At 58.9% G+C, this 26041-nt stretch overlaps 1 protein-coding gene across 7 annotated transcripts in view; it reads left to right on the top strand.

Moving 5' to 3' along the window:
* The first annotated feature begins 10555 nt into the window (after positions 1–10555).
* Positions 10556–26041, top strand: part of FRMD1 (FERM domain containing 1) — a 33913-nt gene continuing 18427 nt past the window's right edge. For 2 of the 7 annotated variants that reach the window (XM_073219905.1, XM_073219907.1), the window contains exons 1-2: positions 22988–23961; positions 24111–24248. In XM_073219905.1, coding sequence (XP_073076006.1) covers positions 23253–23961; positions 24111–24248 — 847 coding nt within the window. In that variant the 5' untranslated portion in view covers positions 22988–23252. Of the gene's footprint in view, positions 10678–22848; positions 22930–22987; positions 23962–24110; positions 24249–26041 lie in introns of those variants that run through there. The other 5 variants (XR_012124348.1, XM_073219906.1, XM_073219909.1 and 2 more) reach the window with 4 other exon arrangements.

The following is a 26041-nucleotide window of genomic DNA, read 5'->3' as shown; positions in this document are numbered from 1 at the left end:
AGGCTGCCCTTTGCCTGCACACCTTGCTCGGCCTAAACTTCAGCCCAAGGCCAGTTACATCTTTACAGGTCACTCAATGAGGAAAGCAGCCCCTCCCTGTGGTGCAGGGTGGGAGCTGGAAGTGGCCTCCAATACGTGCACTGTCTCCGTGGAAAGGAGCCGTGCTCAATGGCTGGCAGGTCCCCTAGCGAGTCCCATGGCTCCAGGTTCAGGTGCCATGCCCAGGGCTCTGGGGACACCCCTGAGCCCCCTACTCGGGCTGGAGCGACACACCAGCACACAGAGGCCGCAGGAGCCTCCTGGTCCTCGCCTGGAGAGGTCTGGTGGAGGCCTGGTGCTTCTGGGTGGAGAACAGGAGCAGGTGACCCCTGAGGGACCCACACCCCACTCCCTTCACTCTGACCAGGGCCCCTGCAGAAACCTTGCAGCCCCGTCTGCTGCTGTCCCGGAGAGCACCTCTGCCCCCTCCCCCCCCACCCCCTACCCCGGCTTTGATGCATCCCCAGGGCTTCCCGCTGCTCCAGGAGACTCACCCCTTGGCCCTGGGGCTTTGAGGCAGAGGCGCTCAGCACCTGTTTGTCAAAGAGCTCACCTGCCCATCTCCCTGTGGCCCTTTCAGGACCCTGTCGCCTACACTCCTGACTCTGCCTTGGTGTCCGTCTGCTCTTCTTGCACACATTATTTCTTTATTCTTCCCCAGGACGGCTCAGGACTCCCTCCACCGAGTTCTCTTGTTCACCCAATCTGTGTGCAGCCATGTGGGATAGCGTGGTTGGTAACAGTAAAAATAAATTTGGTCCTCCTCCCATTGCTTACACACAGCTCCTAAAACCCTAGAAATTTCCAAGGTGATGACAGTCAGGAGGGTGTCTTTTGTTATGTAAAGGAATGGCTTGGAGCAAGCCCAGGAGGGTGGGGGTTGTGCCAAGGGAAGGAACAGTTCCCCACCACCACCTCCATAAAAACCCAAAGGCCAGTTTGGAGAGCCTGGGGCTGGTGAACCGAGGAGATTCCCAATGGTAAAGAAGTGCATCCGGAGGGGGTGGGAGCTGCCTGCCCCACGCTGTGCACCCCGCATGTCTTCTGCCTGGCTGTTCCTGAGTTATATCCTTTAATAACAAACCCGTGATCTAGTGTGTTGTCTGAGTTTGACTGGTTAAACCAGTTTAACTGGGTTCCTGAATCCTGCGGGCTACTCTAGCCAATTAACTGAACCCCAGGGCTCCTGGGAGCCTGTGATCTACAGTCTGTTGGTCAGAAGCACAGACAACCTGGACTTACAGCTGGTCTCAGGTGGGGCATCTCCCAGGACTGAGCCCTCACCCTGTGGGGCTGATGCTACCAATGGGCAGGTAGCGTCAGACTTGACCTGAAGGACACCCAGCTGGTGTCCGAAATCATTCGGCGGTGGGGGATCCCCCTACACACACACACACACACACATGCTGAAACTGGGTGCAGGCTACTCCCCACCATCCTAGCCAGCCCATGGACTGTGTTCTTAAGACACTTAAAATCATTCAAAACTCACCTTCCTCCCTCTTTCTGTCAGCAGTGACACAGGCCTATCCTGCTCAGACCAAGTGTGGTCTCTGTGCCCTTTGAACGTCACTCTCACCTTGGCTGAGCTCTCCAGAGCACAACCAGGAGTCCGGAGAAAGACTGAACAGGTGTCTCTGAACAAAAAATCCCAGAACTCAGGGACAAGGTCACTCATCTACTCCCCTCAGGGTGACCGGGCCGTCCCCACAGTCCACTCACTGTCGTCCACGGCCCGATTCCAAGGGTCCGCTTTAGGGTCACCTGCCACTGCAGGTCAGAGCAAGGAAATTAAGAGGCCCCGGGGGGACATACTAGTTACACAAGAAGTGATGACAGGATAATGCTGAAGAGAAAGGAATGTTGAAAGATAAAATGAAATTTTTCAGAAAGGGATGAGGCAGCCAGAGCCGAAAGGGCAGGTACAGCCTGCACAAGGCACCCCAGCCCATCGGGACATGTCTGCGCAACGTGGTGAACCAGAGAAAAAGTAGCTAGATTAACGAAGATGTTTCACAAGGTGAAAGATACTCAGCATACTCTTTGGGTCAGCAGAAAGATGTGCAAGGATGACCATTCAGTGTGGGTAACAGTCCTGAGGTTTTGCATGTTAGTAACTAAGTGTAACCAGGCATTTACTCCCTTGGAAGACCTGATTTCCCAGGGATGCACTTTTGTGATCTTCTAAACTGTAGGTAGGATACAGATGGCTTCCATCTGGTGCGTTTTCTGAGTTCTGTGAAACCTGAGACACTGGTTCCAGCGTCATGTTATTTGTTTAATGAGAAGACAATAAAATGGGCCTCTCCATCCTTGCCGTCACCTCCTCCCTGGAGATGCTGAAAGCTTGGTTTCACCTCCCACTGGACTTAAATTTCACGTTGAAGTCTCTCCCCTGGAGCTAGCACTTACTGGTGTCTGATGGCTTTGATAACGTCCCTCTGGGTCTGAGCTGGAAGCCACCCTCTGCTCCTGGTGCGGCCAAGTGCACAGGCCAGGTCCGGCGCGCCCCCATCACCCTGCAGAGAGCAGCCAGTGCGTCTCCTCCTGGGCTGGAAGGCTGCTGCCTGGCGATAAGATTGTGCAGCTCATGCCCAGCTCAGCTGGCACAGAGCCCGATCTCTTCCTGGAAAATACTGCCAATTTGGTCCAGAGAAACCAGGGCAGCTAGTTTCTGGTGTTGGTCTTCCAACTCCTACTTCGAGCCTAAAAATAGAGGCTCAGTCAAACCACCTGCAAAGCCCTGGGGTTCAACTCCCCCCAGCTCTGTCCTGCCTCACTGCTGCCACTGGTCCTGGTGGGAAGAAATTAGAAGAAGTTAGAGAAGAAACCCAGAGGGGGAGAGATGGGGGTTTGGTTTAGGTATAAGTTATGGACTGAATTGTGTCCTTCCTCCAAAAAAAAAGTGCATCCTGGACGTAGCGGTCCCTGGACCTCAGAATGTGCCCTTTTTGGAAACAGGGTGGTCCAGGTGCAATTAGTTAAGCGGAGGTCACACTGGAGGAGGTGGGCCCGGCCTGGTCCCATATGACTGGGCTCCTGATTAGGAGACAGACACAGAGAGAAGGCCACTGAGGGTGGAGGCAGATGGGAGTAGGGCGCTCCAAGCCAAGCTACACTAAGGGGCACAGGTCAGCTCTGGGGACTGGGGTGGAAGGTGGGGAGGGGCTGGAGAAGTGGGGAGGGGCCTGCTGGGGTCACCAGGGAGTGGCCACCATGCCCACACTGGCCCCAGGAGGTCTGCTCTAAGTCCCGGGTCTGTGGTTCCGAGGTGTACCCTGGGAGACTGACACGGTACGTCTAGCAGCAGTTTGCGTCCTTCCAGGTGAAAAGCAAGTGCCTTCAACACATAAGGCCATGCATGTCCTGGAACTGTCGCGACCCCAAAGGGACCGAAGCAACACGCCCAAGGTCTTAATTCTTCTCTAGGCTTTATAGTCTAATCTCTCACGGCAGTTACAGCAGTTGTCGGGAAGCTCTTCTCCCTCCCGGCGGGCTCCCTTATATTCAGTCACCCAACCAATCCGGGACAGTATCATGCGTGACCTTTAAGCGGATAGGTGTCACGCGCCACTCTAAGCCGGCAGCACGAGCTGTGCACGGGTACGTAAGTCTGCTGGGCCAATCCCCAACAGGGAAGAGGGGAAAGGGTGGTGAGCAGGAAGCAGGCGCCATCTTTAGAGCGTTGTCCAGCTAGAGTGGGGCTCAGCCTCGGCCGTAGGCCGGGCCCCCACATGGAACAATCATTTAAAGAAAGGAAAACTTTTTATGAGGTTGCCATAATTGAAACTAGAACTACCTCTCTCCGCAACTGAAGCCACACCCTAACCACATCTTTCTTGCGTCTGTTTCCAGCACACAAAGTCCAGAAAATGTGGTAAGTGAATGACGCCCACTCGTTTGCCTCAATTTGCAAATGTCCAGCTGAAGCTCTGAGATGTTTGGCCGCTGAAGCCAGCAGCTGACCCCTGACGGGGTTCACAGGTAAAAATGCTGCCAGTGTGTCCAGATCTGTACCCCAGGGCCCAGGGCCACACATGGTAGTGACCTCCAAGATGGTATCTATGCTGGTGGCCTGGGGCTACCATAACGAAGGATCAGATGGGGGTTTCAAACAACAGAATCCTTTCTCCCAGTTGCGGCCACCAGTGTGGGCGGCCCCATGCTCCCTCCGAAGTTCTAGAGGAGCACCCTTCCTGCCTTGTCCAGCTCAGGCGGTGCCTGCAATCCGTGGTGTCCCCCAGTTGTCAGCATCACCCCAACCTCTGCCTCCCACGTCACAGGCTCTCTTCTCCCTGCGGCTGGGTCTCCTGTCTTAGAAGGACACCAGTGATGCAGGATTCAGACCCCTACCCCACCACAACCTCATCCTACCTTGGCTACATCTGCAAAGACCCTACTTCCAAACAAGTCACAGTTACAGGAACCAAGGGCTTCAGCATATCTTTTCTGGGGGGACACAATGCAATCCTCTGTGATCCTCAGCCAAGGCTCCAGGGGTCCCCACAAGCTGGGGTGAACACTGCCCCATCCCGACCCCCTTACTGGAGGAATCCTGGCCTGGACGCTGCCTCTGCAACCCTGTGGTTCCCAAAGCCCCCCCCGCCCCCGCCCGCAAGTCTTGCTGGTGTTGAAACCGCAAGAAATGCTCCAGAGCCTGACCTGTGGCTCCTCCAAACTTCACGCACGAAGGTGCTTGGCCTTCCCAAAGCTCGCCTTCAGACACCCGCCGAGGCCCCTCACCCTCTGGAGAACGGGCTCTGGGCTGAGCCGCTGCGAGTGGTGGGGGGAGGCCCAGCCTAACCCACAGCGAAGGGCTGCTGAAGTCTGGGCAGGTCCCCACTGGGCTTGGAAACCCAAAAGCATGACCAACAGAAATGCCATATATTGCATTTCAACATGCAGCCAGGATCTTTTAAATTGCTAACGTGATATTTTTCATTGTTTTCCCACCAAGTCTTCAAAACCTGATACACATTTTTTACTGACAGCATGTTTCACTTTGGGCCTATAGCAAAGTCAGGTGTCCAGCAGTAACACGTGGCTGGCAGCTAACACACTGCACAGCCCAAAAAAGATGATCCATGTGGCCACCCAGCAGGTTTGGTGATCGTAAAACATGCCCACCAATGCTTTGCTTCTCTGCCCTGCCTGTTGAGCGTCACCTGCTTCAAACGCCCACCCCCAGGGCTGCCAGCAAAAATCCTTGAGTTGGTCTTGCAGAATGACAAATAAGGAGGTCCCTGCACTTGGGAGGATTGGAGGACTAGTCAAGCTGGTTAAAACCCACAGATGCCCCGACACCACACAGAAGGCCGGCCTATGGGGCCACAGTCCAAATTTCCACCATTTATTTGATGCCACCCCCCACCCTGAATTTACACATGCGACGAGGTAATGACTGCACTGCCCAGGGGGGTTTCCAGCTCGCAGCCCCGAGTCCCTTATATGCCTCAACCTCACTCCCAAGTCCTCATCTTCCCAGGCTGGAGCAGACAGACATGTCTGAGCTAGCTTCCTGTCCTCCTAACCTGCAACAAAACTTTCTCTCTGCAAAAGCTGGCGCTTCAGCATTTCCTTTGTAAAGCACCAGCAGACAGACCCAACTGGGTGGGTGACACAGGCCAGTAGCGAAAAGGGGAGATGATAGGGTGTGAGTGTGCTGCGGGGTCATAAAGGGTGCTGGAACTTCCTCCTGCTGCCCCTCTAAGTGACTGTTCTCGGGGGTAGGTGAGCTCTGTTGTCCCAGACCCGGAGGCCACGTTGGAAGCAGCCCAGCGCTGCTCCTCCAGGCCCTGGCTGTCGGAAGGGTCTCTGTGCCTCTCTCGCTGTTTCAGGACAGACCCCTTCTGGCCGTCTTGTTAGGAGCCCCCTGAAGGAGTAACACTTCTTGTAACACGTCCTGCAGCAGTGGCTGCTGAGGGCTTGCCTTTTGAAAATGGAAGGGGGAGCTTTCCTCCAGGAGTCCTGTGGGGTGGGGCAGGGAGGGTGTGCAGCCTGCCTGAGCCCCCACTCTGGCTCCCTCCTTCCTGTCCCTCCCCTCCAGCCCTGATGCAGGCTCCATGGGTTGGCGCTCACATCTCCGGCATGTCCTGCACCCTCTTTCTGCGGGGCTGGCACCCGCCCAGGGCCCAGGAGCCACCAGCCATCTGCAGACCCTTCCAGCACCTTCCCCTCAAATGCCCCACCACCTGCTATTTCTAAGGCTCCTAAGCCTTCAAATTACTGCCACCTAACTCCTCCCTTGTTAATACTTATTTATATGGACAAACATCCTTGGCAACCCAAAGCACAACCCTCCATTTTAAAATATACTTTATTTTTAAGCAATTTGGATTTCAGAAAAAGCAGAAAGAACACTCCCTCATAGCTGTCGTCCCCACCATGTCCCCTATTTTTAACAGGCTGCGGTTGGCACGTTCATTACAAGCGATGAGGCAATACGAATATGCTGTTATTAACTGTAGTCCCTTTTACCCTTGGTGCACACATTACACAGGTTTGGATAAGTGTGTACTGAAGGGTACCTGTCACTATTGTATCATTCAGAGCAGTTTCACTCTCCTAAAATCCCCTGCGCTCTGCGTACCCATCCCTCCTCCTCTCCCCCAGCTCCTGGCAATTGTAATCATCTTTTTATTGTGTCTCCATAATTTTGCCTTTTCTAGAACGTCACAGGGTTGGAATCACACAGTGAGTAGACTTTTCAGACTGGCTTCTCTCACGTGGAGATGTGCGTGTAAGGTTCCTCCATGTCCTTTCATGGCTGATGGCCAGGACTTATAATATTCCACCATCCGGAGGGGCCACAGTTTATTGATCACCTACTGAAGGAGGTTTCCAGTTCTTCGGAATAAATGCCGCGTAGCCCAATTGCCAGATCATGTGGTAAGAGTATGTTTAGTTTTGAAGGAAAATGCCAAATACTAATTTCCAACGTAGCCGTGCCATTCTGCGTTCCCACCAAAATGTGGGAGTTCCCATTGCTCCTTTTAAAAAACAAAACCAAAATGTTTTCTTGACAACTGTTCCCTTTAAAAGGAAAAATCACTCGGTGAGACAGGGGCGTCAACAAAGCTCTGAAGTGGACACTTATGTCCACAGAAGGGCAATGGGAGGTTTTTTTAAACGACAGAACGAACATCCCGGATGCCCCATTTTCCAGAGGAAGCCCTTGCTGATGCGAAACCAGCAGGTGGTTTGGGGGCAGGTTATTCAGGGAACCTCTGGAACCCAGCTCATCAAAGTGAGATGCCTTTGGAACCCTGTGCAGTGAGGCTGGATAAATATGCAGGTGGGCAGTGCTGTCCTACAAGCTTAACTTCAAAACTAAACATACTCTTACCACATGATCTGGCAATTGGGCTATGCGGCATTTATTCCGAAGAACTGGAAACCTCCTTCAGTAGGTGATCAATAAACTGTGGCCCCTCCGGATGGTGGAATATTATAAGTCCTGGCCATCAGCCATGAAAGGACATGGAGGAACCTTACACACACATCTCCATGTGAGAGAAGCCAGTCTGAAAACAAACACAAAAGCCAGAAATAGAACTGGACAACACACACCACCCAGGCATCCTGACACTGGGATCCCAAGCCCTTCTGACATTTCTGGAACGTGCTGGTCTGTGGCACCCTGTCCCCAGCACCAAGGCCTCTGCCTCTGCCACCCATTTGTCCTTCTTGCACAAGCTCAGGGGCCATCTCTGTAAACGGGCCATCACTCTGTGCCTTCTGCAGCTATAGTAAGGGAAGAGTGACAGGAACCCCCTTCTGTGCGGCCAGGCTGGGGACTTGGCATGCCTCCTGGTGTTGATTTGTGCCGCCCCATATGGTTTGTTGTGTAGAGGGATTTAGAAATGCTACATCTTACGTTGTCTTTACTTTGCCAGGTACTTTCTGACTGCTGCACAAACATTAGCTCCATTAATCTGGGGACAATTCTATAAGCAGTACTATTATTAACTTCTTTTTCATAGACAGCGAGACGAAGGCAGACAGAGGTGATGATCACATAGCAAGAACGTGACAGAGCCAAGTTTTGGACCCCCAAAGTCCAAAATTACAAGCTTAGCCACTGCATTAAGACCAGCTGTCAGTTTTTACTTAGGATTGATCACAGCTATTTCAAGAGCTATGGAAGTTAAATAAATGTAATGTTATAACACAACGGTTTGCTAATAAATTCACTTACTCACTGTTTCTGCCCGCTGACTAATGAGACCCAGCTGAGTGCTGGAACGCGGGCAGTGGGACGCAGTGGACACTCTCCAGGCTTTGGAACAGGGGAAGGTGTTTCCCATCGCTCAGCCAGGCCACCTTACCGGGGCTTGGAGCCTCTCTGAGCCGCAGCGCCCAACTCTGTGCGACGGGAGCCCTGGCCCGTGTGCTGCTGAGCTCGGTATGACCTTCATGCTCAGCACATGGCTGGCATACTGAACAGCTGGTTCCCAACTGTAAGACTGTCATGGCTGAGCAGGGGGAGACACATAAAAAAAACATGCTGTGCAGCAGTCTGATTCCACTGGGGCTTGAGCGGAGTATTGAGAGGCCAGGGGAAGGGGTGCCTCCGTCAGCCTCGGGAGCCCACCCCAGCAGTTTCAACCAGGCCTGGCCCAGCACAGGAACTCAGCCCTGAGCCCTGAGAAAATCATCTGCCCTGGCGGGGTCCACCCTCTAGTTGGGGGAGCCAGTCAAAATTAGTTAATAATATAATACAGAAGGTGACACGTGCTCGGAAGAAAAACAGGCGGCTGGCATGAGACCCTGTTGCGCGGGGCAGGTGACAATGAGGGGAGGGGCAATTGAGGCGGGAAGGTCAGAGGGCCCAGGAGTGGCGGGGACGCGCAGGCCCGAACGCGCCCACACCCCCACCACCACCCCGCGTCTGCGCCGGCGCCGCCCACCGCTCAGCCGCGCGCACTGCCGCTGGGGGCCGCGGTTCGGGTGGTCCTCCCTCATTCCTCGTGGGTTCTGCCCGAATGTCACCACTCAGGGCCCTAGCCTGGGCCCCGCAGCGCGTGAGCACGAAGCACCCGTCGCCCTGCCCTCCGGCAGGCGCTCTTTCGCGCAGCCCGTCCCCGGCGCTCGCGGCCCAGTGGCGCGCGTGGGTGCGCGGGGCGGACGGTGCAGCCGGCCTGGGGCAGGACTTGGGGCGCAGCGGGCGGTCCCAGCTCGCGCCGGAGCCGGGGGGACGAACCTCCGGGACCTCAGAACGTGCCCTGGCAGGGGCAGCCTGGGACCCCAGGAGAGAGCGACCCCCGGGACAGGCAACCTAGGGAGTTGGAGACCCCGGGCCGCCCCCCGTCCCTCCCGCCAGGTGTCCTGCGGGGGTTGACGGGGCGTTAGTGGAGCAGGAGGGGCGGGGCCGGAAGGGGGAGGTGGGAGAGGCGGGGCGGCTGGCGGGCGGGGCGGGGCGGGAGCCGGGCGCGCCTCCGCCGCGTGGCCCCCAACCACCGCCTCCCCGCGGGGCGCCACCCAGACGCCAGCGAAGCGGCAGCCGCGTTTACGCTGCCGCACCGGGACCCCGAGCTGGACCCCGGCCCCGACCGGGATCCGGACCCCGACCCCGACCCGGAGCCCGACCCCGATCCTGACCCCCACCCGACTCACACCCGGACCGGGCCCCGACCCGGAGCCCGACCCTGATCCTGATCCCGACCCCGATCCCCAGCCCTGCTCTTAGCCCGACCCCAACCTCTGCTCTTACCCCGACCCCGATCCTGACCCCTTCCCCGACCCACACCCGGACCCGGAACCGTGAGCCCGAGGCTGCCCCCGACTGCTGCCCCCGACTGCGACCCCAGGTGAGCGCTCCACCCCCTGTGACCGCGCCCACGGAAGCGCGGCCCCTCGGCTCCGTCACCCTCAGGGCTTTTGTCTTGGGTCCCAAGCGGAGGGTTCAGGACCCCCCCAGCGCCCGCTGTCGCTCCTCAGCGGCCGGGTCGAGGGTCCCGCCCCGCGCAGGGCCGGGGTCGGGTCGGGGTCTGCCACCCCATCTGGAGGAGCTCGGTCCTGCGCCCCCCGTCCCGGTCTCCCCACTCCTCCCCCATCCCCTGCAGGTGCAGGGACGCCGACTGCGGGGCTTCCTTTACCGCTTCCTCGTCCCTGCTGGGTGGCGGTGCGGCCCCAGTTTGGGTCTCTGATCCTGTTCCGAGGGCGCTGGACTCTTGACAGTTGCTGGAGCCAGACCCGTAGGAGGGGCCGCAGCCTGCCCTCCAGCCCCTGGAAGCGCCTCCCGATTACAGCGCCGCTGCGCTGGGCGTTGCCACCGAAAAAGCCTTAGAGGAAAAACCCCCTGGGGTGCCTGTCTGCCTGCGTGGTAGGCGTCCCAGGGGGGCAACTTCAGCCCCCCAAAGACCTAGGGAGACAGGAGCCCAAGGGTGGAGCCTGCTGCCCCGCAGGGCGTGTAGGGGGGCAGGGCCTGCTCACCTGCCCCCCTCACAGCAGCCCCACCTGCCGCGTCCCCAGCGTGCGCCGCCTCCTGCTGACGGGACCCGGAGAGGGTCTGCGTTCAATTTTTGCTGGAAGCAGTGGTCCCGCAGGGCTGCCGTGGCTGCCAAGGAGCTTGGACTGCCCAGCTTTGCCCCCCTGAGGCCTTCGGCCCCGCAGCAGGTTACAGGCCCTGTGGAGAAGGTACGGGGACGGGGGAAGGCCCGCTGCTGGCAGCTGTCTCCACATGCTTGTGCTCCTTTATTCGGTGGCCACCAGGAAGTCCAGAGAGGTGGGTGTTCTCGTGAGTGGACGGGCCCAGGGTCCCGGGAGGCGCCTCTACAACGCGGACTGTGTCACACGGCACACCGCCTTTGAGGAGAGGCCGAGCTCCGTGGGCCCTGCAGGATGTCATGTTGGCTTTGAAGTCGCAGGACCCTCCAGAAGGAGGTTTCCCAAACCGCAAGGACTGGAACCGCTCCCTGAGTTTTGTTTGAGTGTCACCCTTAAGCGACTGCGCACTCTGTCCTGACGGGAACTTTGCATTTGAAGGGTGGCTCAGCTCTGGGACATTCTCAGGTGATACCTGTTGTTCCAGTGAAGTTGTCGCTACAGTGTTGTGGCCACCTGATCTTAGCTCTTCTCCAGTCCTGCTGAACATGTGCGGTGACCCTGGGTGTGGTGGTGGGCCTCTCCCTGCACCCCGCCCCTCCCTCCGGGCTGGGCTGCTCTGTGTGCCAAGGTTGGTGCTGGGAGGCCCCAGTTGGGACCTGGTGTGAGCAGCCCGGCCGAGCCTGCACACGTCGTGCCTGAGGCTCCAAGAGCAGGTGCAGAGAGACAGCCACACCGTAGACCAGACAGCCCTGTGACGGGCAGCGTCTGCACTGAAACGAGAGCCCGGGGTGGGGGCCTCAGGTCTGCTCTTAGCCGGGACTGACAGTTGGCTGCTGGGATCTCCTGTCACCAGGGAGCAGAGGCTGGTCGGGGCTGGGGAGTCATGACTGATGTTAGAAGTCCATTCTTTCTTTGAACAATATTCATGGACCACCTATGTGCTGTAAGCCAGGCTTGGTACCAGGATACCAAGGTGTGCACTCTGCTTTCATACAGAAAGCCACGGGCAGAAGCTTTCTCCGAATATGTGCGCAAGCGAGCATGGCTCTGCAGCTTGTTAAGGGCTCTGAGGACAGCCATGGGGCGCCATCTCCTGCATGTCTGCTAAACAGCTGCAGTGTGCTGGGTAATGCTCTGGGCCCCAGGGACAGTGAGCAAGACCTGTCCCCACAAAGCAGAGGCCACGCAGGAGGCCGGTCTGAGGGAGCCAGGACAGAGGGCCAGCAGTGGGGGCCACGGGGGCAAAGAGGGCTGCGTGTCCTCTGCCCGGGGCCTGTTATGATGCCCTTCCTGGGTGGACGGTACAGCTGGGCAGGATTCAGCTCTCTGCAGGGACAGGTCTTCGGCAAGTGTAGTACACTGTCACCTGAGGAAGGAAAACACACTTTAAAAGGTTTTCTTCTGAGGCTTCAGAAGGCCTGCTGGCATTAATCAAGTCTAGAAGTCCTAAAGGCAACAGCCACCCACCTACCCGTCCTGGGGACCCTTGTGCCCCAGGATTCCAGATGGCCAGCCTGCCTCAAGGCACATGAGACCCTGTCTGCAGAGTGGGTGACTGACCGCTCATCTTAACTCTGGTGGCCCACTTGCTGTCCCCCAGCCCCAAGGCCCGGCTCCACAGTCAGGTCAGTCTGCAGCCCTGTCCCAACATGGGCATTTGTCCCCATTCCCAGTGTTCGCTCCACTCCCAGAGGTCTGGCCAGGTAACTAGCTACTTAAGTTACCCAGATAAACCAGTCCCTGGTAAGAGGTGCCACACTTGCCTCCCACCTGGTCCCACTGGCCTCCATGGGCCTCCCTTCTCTTCCCTCCTGCCACGCCTGGCTGGTCCACGCTGCCACCTCCTAGTCCGGGGCGAGTATCCGTCCCTCCTCCAGGGTCACCTTCATCTGGTCTCTCAGCTTCCTGAGAGTGCTGGTGGGACTCTCAGTGAGAGAGGATTCACATTTATCTGCCAGCTCTGACACCAGGCTTCAGGGTGTGCTGCGGGCACTGCCAGGATGTGGGGGGCCTTGGAAAATACCAGTGTTTGGAGAAGCCAGGTGTGGGAAATAAGATGGGTTGCTGACTTCAGATACCTGGTTCCCACACCTGCCACACACATCCCCCCACAACAGGTTAAACTAGCAAAGTTTCATAAATAGCAGTGTGTGTAATTTAAAAAATGTAACCTGATACGGTTGGCTTGAAGTTCATATATATTTTAAATTGTTCTTGGTTCTTTGCCATAAACAACATTTTAGATCAATAGTCTCTTTTAAGATGCTGGAAATGCAGAGGGCTCCACATCAAGGCTGGTTCGCTGAAGTCAAGCACAGGGCACAGCCCCTGGCTTAGGTGGGAGGGTGGGAGTGCGCCAGCCGCTGGGCCGTGGCTGCACGTGCGGGAGCTGGGGTCTGTGGGAGAAGGCAGTCTGGCCTTGGAGTGGGACTTTCCCGGGAGGCCAAGCAGCGGTCCTGGCTGACAGCGCGAGCCCTGTGGTGGGGCCCCACATATGGCCGCCTGCCCAGGCCGGGGTGTGGCTGAGCTGACATCCTTTGTGCGACCTCTTGGGGCAGGAGGTGGAAGGGGGCGCAGCGTGGGCCAGCCTGCCCCAGAGGCCCAGCACACCCTCCACACCGTGCCCCACAAGACGGGGTGATGGGGTAAGGAGGGTGAGGGTGCAAATAGGGGTTGGGGAGTGCCTGCTTCTGGGGAGCCCAGCTTAGGTTTTCACTTCACTGACCCAGGGAGCTGCCCCCTCAGGAGGCCCCTTCTGGGAACCGGAGCCTCTGCCAGCGTCCCCACGGCTGGGTGTGCTGGCGTGGTGGCACAGTGGCCAGAGCGCCACGTTTTCCTGGCTGCTCACTACCCCCTTCTACAGTTTGGGGCCCTGGTTTGTAAATTCGTAAGTTAGGACCAGAAAAGCCAGTCCCTGCCCCTTCCATTAGACCAGCCCTTTGCCACTGCCCTGGGAGCTGCAGGCGTTTGCTGCCTGTGCTGTGGCCGGCTGGGAAGCTGGCCCCTTGGGGCCTCCTGGGGGTTCTAGGATCTTTTTGTCTGCAGCCGCCAGGCCCCTGAGGATCCAGACCTGCCCCCGGAGTCCGGGCTGGGAGGGCCCAGCCTTGCTAGAGACAGGGTGCCTCAGAGTTGGGAGGCGGGGGGCGTACTCTGGCCAGTTCTAGGTTCTAGGCTCACTGCTGGTCTGTCTGTGGACGGTTCTCATCCCTTTGGACCCCATTTTCTTGACTTGTAAAATGGAAGTAATGTGAGCATTTTTGTCTTGTGGGATTATGTGCATGAAAGCATTTGAAGAAGGTTAAAGCACTAATGTAGAATATGAAATTTGTTATGTTTAAATGAATAAAATGTAGGAGTGCAAATGTCAGGTGTTGGCTGGGCTCCTTGCCTGAGAAGAGAGTAGGGGCTACAGCACAAGTCAGGCTTTGCTGAGCGGGGGTGGGGGCTCCAGGGCTGCCACCGGAGAAGCTGACTAATGCGCCCAAGGCCTCCTGCCAGGGAGTGGCCCCCTAAAAAGACAGACATCTCCTCAGGGCGTCCGCACCGAGGGAGGGTCAGTGTCTGAAACGACACCACCACATATGACATGAGCAGACTTGTTCTCACTGCCTCCTGCACCAGAACTCAGCTTCCTTGACAAAGCCGAACATCCGGGTCGGTACAAAGAACAGCTCTGCAGATGGCTGGCCGCTCAGGGAATCTAGCTGCAAAGGGCCAGCTTATGTTTATTCCACTCCAAACAACTCCAAAGATGGGGGGCCTCTAAGTCCCATGGTTTGCTTGCTGCAAACATCTAAGAACCTCATTCAAGGCTCCATGAAGACTGTGACATGTCCTGAGGGACACCGCTCTGGAGCAAGTAAGAACCTGGGGTGGGCCGAGACCTGAGCCCCTTGTAAAGTTACCAGATGTATAAGCTTGGAAGAATCCTCCTCCTGTCTGCAGTGAAATTGTCATTTGGGGCCAGCCCTGGCCATGTGGAATACCAACCACACTGGTTCACTGCTGCTGAAGTGCTTCTCTTCAGGCTGGAGAAGGCAGCAGAGTGACAGCCATGACCTGGTTCTGCAGGGCACGTGTGTGGCCACAACCCAGTTCTGACGGCTCTGTGCCCGGACGTCATGCGCCGTGTATAGTCAAGCCTGCTTTGTCCACCTCCTTGGTCAGGTCTGCCTCGGGACTGCTGTGGGGAGATGACCCTATGGTGGCCTTCTGGCTGGGCGAGGTATACATCCTGTCAGTGGGATGTTGAAAACTTACTGTGGCCAGAGCTCATGTCAGCCGTGGGGGCACAGCAGTGCCAGGACACACAAGCTGTGCTGTGGAGGGTCTCCTCCCATGAGCAGGACAGGTTGCAAGCCCGAGGCGTGTCTGCCAAGGAGCCAACTCCAGGGTGGTGGTGACATTAGCTGAGGTAGAAAGAGTCAGCCCTCCTAGATGTGCACAAGCAGCCTGGGGAGGGGCAGGCCCAGGGGCCTGGGCAGGATGGGGCTCGGCCAGTGCTGGGGTGCTGAGGGGAGCCAGCTGGCAAGGCTGGGGGCAGGGGGCAGCTGGGGGACGTGGCCATTCCAAACAGTTTCTTCGCAACAGCGCAGATGCACCAGCGAGGGGGCTGGGAGTGGGACCGGCCGTGGAGGGCAGGGAGAGCCCATCAATGTGAGACGGGGGTTGGAATAACCCTGTCAACCTCCACATTGCAGTGAGGGGCGCCAGGCCCCCATTCAGCAAGTGCTCTGGGTGCCTGGTGTGTCTGCGGCGCTCCAGGGCCTGGCCCCCACGGCATGGTCCCTGGGCCAGCAGTGCCTTCAGTGCAGACCCTTGGCCACCCCCAGTTGCAGGGAGCCCTCCAGGTGAGGGGGATGCACGCTGTGTTGGAGTGCACTGCTCTGTGGGGTCAGGACCTCCAAAGAGGCCAGACTGGACCGCAGTGCTGAGAGGTCCTGAGAAAGCCGCGTGAGGAGCAGGACTCACCGGGAAGCCAAGCTCAGAGCAGAGTCCTCAGAGCAGAGAGGAGGGCGTGGAGGGGCAAGTGTGGACAGGACGTCCCAAGTGGGAAAAGCGGCCCGAAGCAGGTCGCTGAGAGGCAGTGAGCAGTTTGTGGGAGAGGATTCAGGGCAGGGGGCCTGGGCTTGCCTCCTGTCCCTCCAGGGGTCCAGGTAGCATTGGGGAAGTCAGGCAACATGCCCTGGGATCTCCCCAGCCCCGCAGTTCTGAGGGCAGCTTGTTGAGAGCAGTTTGGGTTGACAAAACATTTTGCCACCAAGAAGTTATGTCAGTGCCCAGTGCCAGGAAGACTTGGGACGCTTTTTTGTGTTTTCCACCAATTCCTTGAAAAGTCAGCAGCACACGTATGTGATAACACCATGTAGTTCACGGTTCTCAGGGCACCTTTTTCCTACGGAGCCCAAGAAGGCCGCAGAGGACTGGAGTCATAGACCCCAGAGACCCCGGGAGAGGCTGCAGCTCCTTCCAGGAACTGCAGGCAGTGGCTCGGGCCAGGCAGGTGAGTGCTTCCTGGCGACCCAATCCTAGAAATAGCCCAAAAGTGGAATTGGGGCAAAAGCCTTGGGTGGAAGCCAGGAGACCTGGGGTCCAGAAACAGCTCTGTGAGCCACAGTTTGCAGACCCTTGGCGTGGAGGTCATAGCCCACCTCCAAGGACTGCTGAAAGTCAGCTGGGCAAACCTTCAAGGCTGGAATGGCTACTTTTTAGCTCCACGAGTTACACTGCCAAGCGCATTACACACAGCGGGCCAAGGCAGGCAGCAGGAAGGCAGCAGGGAGCAAGACTGGGAAGACCACCTGCAGGTCATTGCGTCTGCATATGCGCATGCCCTGGGGGCCAGGACCGGCCTCCCCACTAAGGAGACGTGAGCGGATGCGGAACACAGCCAGGCAGAGACGCTGGAAGGAGCTTTGCAGAAGAGCAGCCCATGGGGAGGTTCAGGGCCGGAGGCCAGAGCCCACAGAGCCAGCCTGGAGGGGATCGAAGGCCACAGTGGCTCCTTTGAGGGTGGTGGGAGCCTTTTGTGGACTTCAAGCAGAAGTGTGCCCCTATTAGCAAGAGTTGGGGGGCTGAGGTATTGAGCACAAGGGGGGCTGGAAAAGGAGGTGTAGAACCTACTGCAATGGCTGGCAACAGAGGGTGTGGACTGGGCGGTGGAATTGGGGACGTGGCCAAATAGGCGCTGCATGTTCTGAGGGCAAAACCACTGGATTTGCTACCATTTGGGCTTGGAGTCAGGGGGAGGAGGAGCGAGGTGACCCCAAGTTCACATCTTGAGCCAACGGAAGGCTGAATGGAGTTGCTGGAGCTGCTCTGCTTCCCAGGGACGAGAACTGCAGAGGGCAGTGCCTCAGGGGGCCTGGCGGATGTCTCCTGACCAGTGAACAGGCCACCATGCCGAGGGTCAGATGACGGGAGGTGGGGGGCCACTGCTGGCTCCAGCTAGCACCGGGGGCCCCCTCCTTCCCCTGTGCCGGGGTCTCCGTGCTCATTCTGGTGGCAGAGGCCTGCCTTCCAACCTGAGCAGCACTTCTGCCTATATCAGAGTGGCTGTGGCCATCTTTGTTCGCTTCCAGGGGACAAAAGGGGCCTCTGGGGGACCTGAGCAGGTGGGGGGTCTGTCCTAGTACAGATCATGAAGCTGTCCTGTGCGTGGAGGATTTAAAAGCAACAGTGAAACACACCACAAGCCAGTCTGCTTTCCCCACACACAGCAGCGGTAAACGTGTCCTAGCTGGGGCCAGGCCACTCCACACCCTCCGCTTCCCCCAAGCCACACTGCCCAGGCTGCACCAGGGCAGGAGGCAGACTGGGCACCTGGAGGAGAGGAGCTGGTCTCACGGCACCAAGGACAGTCCTGGAATCACAGGCAGGCGGTGACTTCATCCCAGGGGAGTGACACACACACACAGGAGTCGGGAGAGCAGCTGTGATCCCTTTACAGCCAAGGAACCCAAGGGGCAGAGCCCAGACCCCCCTGCCCTGGTCGCCCCCCCGGGTGGCGCGCAGCTTCAAGCCTGCAGCCTGGCGCTGTCCACGGTGCCCTTCCATTTCCTCCCATCTGCTTTGTCCCAGGCTGTGTCCCTGGGAGTCACCGTGAGGGGGGACGCTGGGCTCCTGGGGTCAGTGCCCACTGAGGAGAGGGAGGGGGCTGCAGGCAGGTGCCCATGGGGGGATGGGGAGCCCAGCAGACAGACAGACAGCACACAGACACCTTTGTTAGGACACATTTGGAAGTCTAGGCCCTTCACTAATGGAATTTAAGGCAGGCACTCCTGTAGCCTGGGCTGTAGCTGGGTGTGGTGGAGTGGGTGAGCGGGGTGGGAGTGCAAGCCCGGGCCTCTGTCTGTGCCCCAAGCTGCAGGGAGAGAATTCCAGGAATCTTGCTCAGGGCTCAGAGCTGGTGTAGAGGGCTGGGGGCCAGGCTGCATCCCTGCTGTCATTAACTGGTTGCCACCCTCCTGTCTTCCTTCTCTCCTCCAGCCAGACCTTTCTTTATGAGCAGGAGAGAAGCAGGTGCCCTGGAGAGAGAGAGTAAGGATGAGCCGGAGACCTATGGGTGGGGGCTCAGCACATGGCCCAGGGCTCTTGTCTCTGCAGTGCAGGTGGTCATGTCCTGGATGCCTTTGTGGTGGGACAAGGGGCGCCCATCAGCATGACTAGATCAGCTCCCTGGGGACCCTGCAGCGGGAACCTTCCATCCTGCCCCACGTTCTCCCTGAGCTCCAGACCCATGCAGACCCCTGTTCTAGGCTTCCCAGGGCTGTGCTCCGGGAATTTTACATCCCTGTGTGGGAGGGTGGTAGCTGGGGAGGGGTTACCACCTAAGGAGGCACCTCAATAAACAGACGGGGGGACGAGGTGGGCCCGGGTCCCAGGCCGCATGCCCACAGAGCACCCTGACAGCAAGGAAGTCTCTGCACAGCGGCAGGAGGTTACAGTCCATTTTTTATGAGAATGGCCAGACTTAGTGCTTGAAGTTATATGCCATGAACTCCCATCAAAACAAATATTTGAGCAATGGGGTTGTTGTGGGGTGGTGGGGCTCCAGGGGGCACCAGACAGCTGCAGCATCTGGAAGCTATGGCTGGGCAGGGGGAGCCGGAGGCCCAGCCACCCTCAGATTGGAGGCAGGACCCCACTGGTCATAGGAAGGGTGGTGGCCACATCCCCTTGGCACACAGACTTGGGTGCCTCTGCATCCGGGAACAGCATGGACTCTGCTGGGAACTGTCACAGCCCTGCCACCTTCATGGACACCCTGCTGTCCTCTTAGAAGAGGGACCACACGGTGCTCTGGGCCAGTGGTGTGTCCGTCGGCCGTGCAGCTGTATCGTGGGAGAATAACGTGCAAGGACTGAAAGCATTTGAACTTTTCTACAAAACTGCACTGTAGTGATCCAAAGGGCAAAGTGACCTTGAGCTAAGGGTCGCTGCTCACCCTTGGGACCGTTGGAGGGTGGCGGCAGGGAAGCAGATTCTCCTTGGAGTGCAGATGCGTGTGCCTGGGGGTGGCAAGGACGGGCCTCGGGGGCTCTCTTCCTGGGTGGGGGCTGCTGCAGCACCCGGCACCCATCTGGGAACCTCCGCTCCCTTTGGCTTTTCCACTCCGGTAGTTACACTGGCTGCAGCGGCTCATGCTCGTGGTGCCCACTCTCCATTCCACCCTCCGCCCAAATGGTAGGGGCTGCGGGCCTTTCCTACGCCCGCACCGCCGGTGCTCACCACCCGCCTCATGCCTCAGCCCCTCTCCCAGCAGCTCACGGCCCACAGGCCCTGGGAGCAGGCACAGAGCTGCAGCCCAGCAGCACCGTTTTGTCTGATGCCCTTGAAAGCTGACGCCGTCTGGAGCCGCCACTCCATGTGAAGACAGAGGCAGCCCACAGACACGCTGGCCTCAGCAGCCACGCCCAGCCCTTGCCTGGAAGGGGTACCAAGGCTGGCGGCCAGGCCCCGCCTCACCTGGTGCTTGGGGGGCCGAGGGCGGCCCTGTCCTTACACTCTCGGTGAGGCTGCAGGGCCGGGTGTGGGGGACCCTGGGAAGGGGTCCAGAAAATAAAGAACCACGTGGTGAGGAACGAGTTGATTTACAGTGAAGCCTGAAAGGCAGGGTCTCCTCCCCATCGGGAGTGTGTCCTGCTGACTGCCCTGCATGCCAGCCCCCGTCCTGCAGGTCAGGGCCCATGGCCTGCTGCCTGTTGGACGTGCCGTGCCGTCCTCCCCTCGGTGGGGTCCTTAGGACGCATCTGTGCCGGTTCATCCCACCGTCCGGCCACATTCCTGTCTTCCGTCTGCTGCTCATGTACTTTGAATGTTCGGGCTGATTCATGTATTTAATCTCTTGATAAATAGATTGGCTAATGTTTTTTTAATTTCAGATCTTTCTGTTCACCATGATCTGCCCCTCTGAGGCAGAAAGCATTCTGTTAGAATTCACACAGAAGGGCCAGGCCATTGAGATGGCATCTCTTGAGCGCCATATGGGCCCCACGCTTTTGCTTTGTGTCCCCCTTTTCCTGGAAGATACATGAATGCTGAGAGGCAGCATCCTATGGTGGCAGTTGGCTTTGGCCTCTGTCACACTGGCACCTAAACACGGGGCACCAAGCTGGGCAGACCGTCCACTCCCGCCCTCGCGTGGGTCCCTGCCCTGGCCTGGCACTTGCCCGTCTGTGGGGGCCCAGGGCAGGGAGCAGCCACGAGCAGGCCTTTCTCAGAGACTCGCAGCTGCTGTGAACTTGGCTGTGCGGAGTCACCGGAGTGGCACCCACACACGCCATGGGGCAGGTGTCCAGTGTGCCCTTGAGATCCCTTCCCGGGGCCTGGGAGCCTTGGGCTCCAGGTGCTGTGGTGTTCACGCCCTTGTCCGGCTGTGTCCTCGGAATGGGTGCAGCTGACCCTGTCCCCTGCCCTGCTATGTCCCTGTAATACATGCAGCTGGCCCCTGACTGTGCCCTTGTAACATGGGTGAAGCTTTCCCCCTAGCCTCTGGTTCAGGAGGGTCTCTGGGCCCCGATTCCTTTCCTCATCCATCACCATCATGTCCCTGGACCTAGGCCAGCAGTTGTACCCAGAGGTGCCCATGAACTTGTGCCACTGGGGACAGCACCAAGGCCCAGAGCCCCGCTCAGCCTGCAGGTATGCAGCAAGCTGCTCCACGCACAGGGACAGAGCAACTCAGGGGCTCCGGCCTTTGTGTCCGAGGCAGCAGGACTCCCTGCATGGTGCGGCCTCTGCCCTGCAGCCAAAAGTCAGCTGAGAGGAAAGGCAGCGTGGGATCGGAGCTGGGTGCGTGTCAGGGCCAGGCCCACACCGCCCCCAGGCCTGCTGCTCAGCTCTGGGCTTAATTGAGGTCAAGAGGTCCCAGCGGGAGGCAAACAAAACACGGCCCTGCCTGGTCAGCAGAGGGGGGCTTTTCCTCTCCTCTCAGCTCTGAACACAAGCGGTCCGGGGCGCTCGGCCCACAGGGGCTCCCGGAGGACGCCTGCTGTCGCCCCGCTGGGGTCGGTGTGGAGTACCCAGCTCCCACGGCCCGGCTGTGGGGGAGCACCGTCCGCCCCGCCCCGCCCCGCCCCCCACACCCTCCACTCTGGACAGCTGTGGGCCCCTGGGCCTCCCAGATGCTGACCTCTAGCAATCTGTAGCTGGGGAATCATGAGAGCACTTTCTGCATCATTCTAGGTCTGTAAGGTTGGATCTTAGAAATGCCATAGCCAGGAGCCCTGGACAAGCCACTCTGCTCCTGTCCCTTGGTTTCCCTGCTTACAAAATGAGCAAAACATGTTACTTCTGGCCAACATTCCTCTTCAGGGAAAGTGAGGCTAAAGGAAGCGCCTCAGGAAGGCTGTGAGAATGGCTACCTGGTGGGGAGACAGTGGGGCAGGTGAAGGGAGGCCGCGGTGGGGCCCCCGGCATGGCTGCTGACCAGGCACCTCGTGGGGACTCAGATTCCTTATCCCGAAAGAGGTTGTGACCATGGCCACCAGCTCCGCAAAGGGCCAGGGGTCTCATGGGAAAGGACGCGTGGTGCTGATGGTGCAGGGAGGACTTGGAGGGCCTGTTGGCAAGGCCACCTTGGGCACATGCACACACTCGCACAGTATGCGCTCAGGCACGCAGTTGCACTCCCGTGCATGCCTGCTGGGGAGGTCGCTGCTCTGAGGGTTACATCTCCCCCAGCAGCCACTCACCCACTCTCCTTGGGTGTTGTCTTTTCTGCACATTTCATTGAATAGTATAAAATATGCCCTCCGGGTCGCTTCCCCCGGCAGTGTGATAGTTTGTACATCTGTCTCTGGACCGATTCTTCATTCCCTTTACTGCTGAATGGTTTTCCTGCATTGCTTTGTGAAACCTGTACTTCATGGACTTCTGTTTCTGAAGCTTTATTTCTAGAACATTCTTAGTAGCCCCATCTCATGATAGGGGATGAAGACCAATTAGCCAGAAGAAAGGGAACTGGGCCTGTGAGGAGGTGGTGCAGGGCTGGGGAGCTGCCCCCTGCCCCCCTCTCCCTGCTCCTCCTGAGACCTGAGACCACAAATTCAGACAGATCAGCAGCCCTCAACCTGAGCTGGCAAGTGCAGCAAGCATTCTGTGTTTAGAAGTGGTTTGTTTTGTGGCCTGGCCCCCCTTCTGTTTTCCCAAAGGAAGAAAGCTCTCACTTCTTGGTAAGCCGGAGGCCAGTGGTCCTCCACCGGTGGGGAGTACGGTGGGCGGGAGGTGGGCCTGGGGCTGGCCAAGCACCTTCCTGGGAAAGGGCTCATGGCCCAAGAAGCGATGTGGTCACTGCACTGGTGCTGGCCTGATGCCAGACTGTGAGCCCTCAGGCCTGGGGCAGGCAGAGAGGGTTTGGGCAAGGGATTTCTCAGCTTAAAGAGAATCTCTGAATTGCATTGATCAATAAGAATATAAGGTTTTCTTTTCCTTTTCTCTTTTTTCCCTGGATGGGTTTGGAGCTCATTTGCCAGCTGCCACCTAAAACGTGGCCAGTGCCCACACGAAGAAGTGGGGCACTGCCACCTCGGCCAGACAGAGGAACCCCGAGGCCTCGTGTGTCGTGGCCCAGGGACACTCATACAGGCTCGTGGCCCTCCGCTCTCAGGAGGAGGCTCCATTCTGCTCCCCCAACTCCACCCCTCGGGGTCCTGACCACGGCTACCCTGCTGTGTGTCCGCAGGTGCTTGGGGAGGGGATCTGCTACCCCATGTCCCCTCCTGTGCTCCGGCCCCTGTGGGAAAGAGAAGCTACCACCAGCGGCCCGAGTCAGTGGCTCACCGCCAGGCAGCCCGTGGATTGAGTGGCTAGAACGTGGTGCGGGGAGCGTCACAGGACAAGGTGTCTATTCTCTGGGGCTGTTTGCCTCTTTGAGAATTACCAGCTGAAGGGAGATGCTTATGTCCTGGAGATAGATGGGTGGGGCCACAGCCTCTCCCAGATTCACGGTGCCCATACAGCCCGAAGGCCCCAAACCTACTCAGAGGGGAGACTCCTGGGCAGGTGGAGCAAGGAGAGAGCTCCCTGCCTCTTCTGCCTTCCATCCTCTCCCCCTCCGGGGCCAGAGCCCAGGGCAGCTGGGATCCTAGGACCTGCCCAGCCAACTGTGGAGCTCACTGGCCAGGCCTGCAGAACTGAAATGCCCTCGGAGGTGGGGTGGGGCCATGCTGAGCGTCAAGTGCCTCCTCTGGGGTCCGGGCCGGCCGGGAGCCACAGGTCCTTCCCAGCAGATCAGAGTTCACATGCATGAGCTGCCCCCCGCCACCATCGCTGGTGGGGGATGGCCCTCAGGCCTGCAGCTGCCCTGTCCGCCTTCACCTGCAGTAGGTGTTACTCACTGCAGGGCAGGTAGGAGGCAACCTTGGCCAAGGGCCATAAAAAAATTGTCATCAGCTTCCCTGCTAAAGGGATTCAGAGCTCCTTGGGGAGACCTTGTTTGGGGAAGCTGCCTCTGCTGTCCATTCCCTCCCAGCCAGAAGCGGGAGGGTGCACAGCCAGGGTGGGGGTGCCGAGCTGTTGTGGGCCTGCCCCTTCCCCCACCTCGGCTGCTCAGAACCTCAGCGGCCCTGCTTCGGACATCTGCGTCCTGGGCTTTTGTGTTTGGTCCTCGAAAGGAGAAGAAGGGTGGCCCAAGGAGCCCTGAGGAGCTGCAGGGTGGTCCCTGGGGGAGTGGAATCAGCTGGAGGCAGGCGAGGGTGGGGTGCCAGGCCGACATTGTTTATTTGCATTCCAATCAACCTACACATGTCCCAGCTATTTATAAGCCTGGACCTTGTCCTGGCACCACCTGCAGGCTGGATTCTTGGCCCTCCTCGTGTTTCTGTCATTTTCCCATCCAGGAGCTTGGCAGTTCCCTGGGAAGCCCACAGCTGGGTGAGTTTGGGGTGCCATGTGCCCCTCCTGTGGCCAGATGGCAGGGAGCGTCCGGCAGGTGGTGACGTGGTCCCTGTCCCTCCAGGTGGCAGGTGGGCTGTCACTGCTCAGCTTCTCCCCGGCCGGACCCTGACCCTTCTCTCCTGCAGGAGGCAATGGCCGGGGCCCAGTCCTGGGAGCCTGCGAGTGGCCAGTGGGAGCAGTGCCGGGACAGCGAGGGGACCGCAGAGCACAGGGACGTCCTAGTGGTCCTGCCCACAGGGGAGCGGCTGCGGCTGGTTGTGGGGGTGAGTGGGGGCGACCAGGGGGTGGAGGTGAGCTGAAGGACAGCAGGGGACATGGGGCAGATGGAACTAGGTGTCCACAGTGAGCATGGATAGTGTGGGCATGGGGCACCAGGGGCCGTGCGATGCTGGGTGGGGCCCTGAGGGGGCTGTGTGCCTGCTGCCCTTCCCGCCCCCGTAGCATCATGTTATTTTATGAAACCACTGGTTGCCCCACAAGTTAGAGAAAACAGCTTTGGTCTCTGGCCACCTTTACATGGTGTTTGTCTCCCTGAATTCTCCAACCCACAGCCGTGGCCGCGCCAAGCTGAGCCCGGTCCACGCAGTGTCCAGGGTCCTGCCACGAGCTCTGCCCGGTCCCTGCAGTGTCCAGGGTCCTGCACTGAGCTCTGCCCGGTCCCCACACTGTCCAGGGGCCTGGGCCAAGCTGAGCCCAATCCTTGCAGTGTCCAGGGTCCTACACTGAGCTCTGCCCGGTCCCCGCAGTGTCCAGGGTCCTGCACTGAGCTCTGCCCGGTCCCCACAGTGTCCAGGGGCCTGGGCCAAGCTGAGCCCGATCCCCGCAGTGTCCAGGGTCCTGCACCAAGCTCTGCCTGATTCCCACAGTGTCCAGGGCCCTGCACAGAGCTCTGCCCAGTCCCCACAGTGTCCAGGGGCCTGGGCCAAGCTCTGCCCGGTCCCCGCAGTGTCCAGGGGCCTGGGCCAAGCTCTTCCCGGTCCCCACAGTGTTCAGGGTCCTGTGCCAAGCTCTGCCCGGTCCACACAGTGTCCAGGGGCCTGCACCGAGCTCTGCTCGGTCTCCACAGTGTCCAGGGGCCTGTGCGGTTGATTCCCTTTTAAGGTCCCATCACAACTGGGGCCTTGTCTTGAGTCTGAATGGAGGGGTGGGTGTCAGTGTGACCGTGTGCCCGGCCTGGGACTTTCAGTAATATAAGGTTGGAGTGGCAGATTCAGACCCGGGAGATGAGAGTCCAGGCCACCCCTACTGGGTGTGCTGACAGCCTTGAGGCTTCCTGCCTACGGACCAGAGTGGGCCGTCCCCCTGGGAGGGTGATACCATCACGCAGTGAGGAGCTGCCCTATGTGGCCCTGTCTTCAGCCCCAGGGCCCTCTGGCTGCAGAATGAGCCCAGGCCAGTGCCCTCAGGGGTCCCTGGGGGTCCCCTGGGCCCTCTTCCCTCTGTGCTTCCCCATTGCTTTCAGCTGGGGTGGCTGTGGTTTTCCCTGAAGGTCTCTGACACCCTGACTGTACCCTCAGGGAGGTGACATAAGAGGACACACTCCTGGGCCAGCTCCCCCAGCATCTCCCCACCTTCTCTCCGTGCCTCTGCTGCATCCCCACCCTCGGCAGGGATGCCTACGGGTGAGGGCCCTGCATGCACAGGGTGGGCATGGAAGTGCCCCACCAGGGGCAGGAAGCCACGGGGCCCCTTCCCTCCCTTGGAAGGGCGGCCACCCTGTGCTGCACCCAAAGACAGTGGGCAGTGCGTTCCCTTTGCCCGCGCCTGCTGAGGGCCCAGTCCCTCCCTGTCACAGTACTCAGTCCTTTCATGAGAGACTATCACAGCTCGTTCATCCGCAGATCCCTCCACACACCACTGGGCTCTCACAGGGCTGGTTCTCACAGGGCCCGTCTGCGGGCCTCAGGCCCCCATGCCATGGAGCCCGTTTGGATGGCCCAGAAGCCCCTTGGAGGTTGACACCTGAGCAAAGGTGTGTGGCTCAGAGCTCTCCTCCCAGAGTTGCTGCCTCTCTGTAGGCCCCGTCAGACACCCACTGTTTGAAGATCTGAGACGG

The sequence above is a fragment of the Manis javanica genome, chromosome 13 (genome assembly GCF_040802235.1).
Source record: "Manis javanica isolate MJ-LG chromosome 13, MJ_LKY, whole genome shotgun sequence".
Lineage (NCBI taxonomy): Eukaryota > Metazoa > Chordata > Mammalia > Pholidota > Manidae > Manis > Manis javanica.
This window is presented reverse-complemented; position numbering and strand designations above follow the sequence as displayed.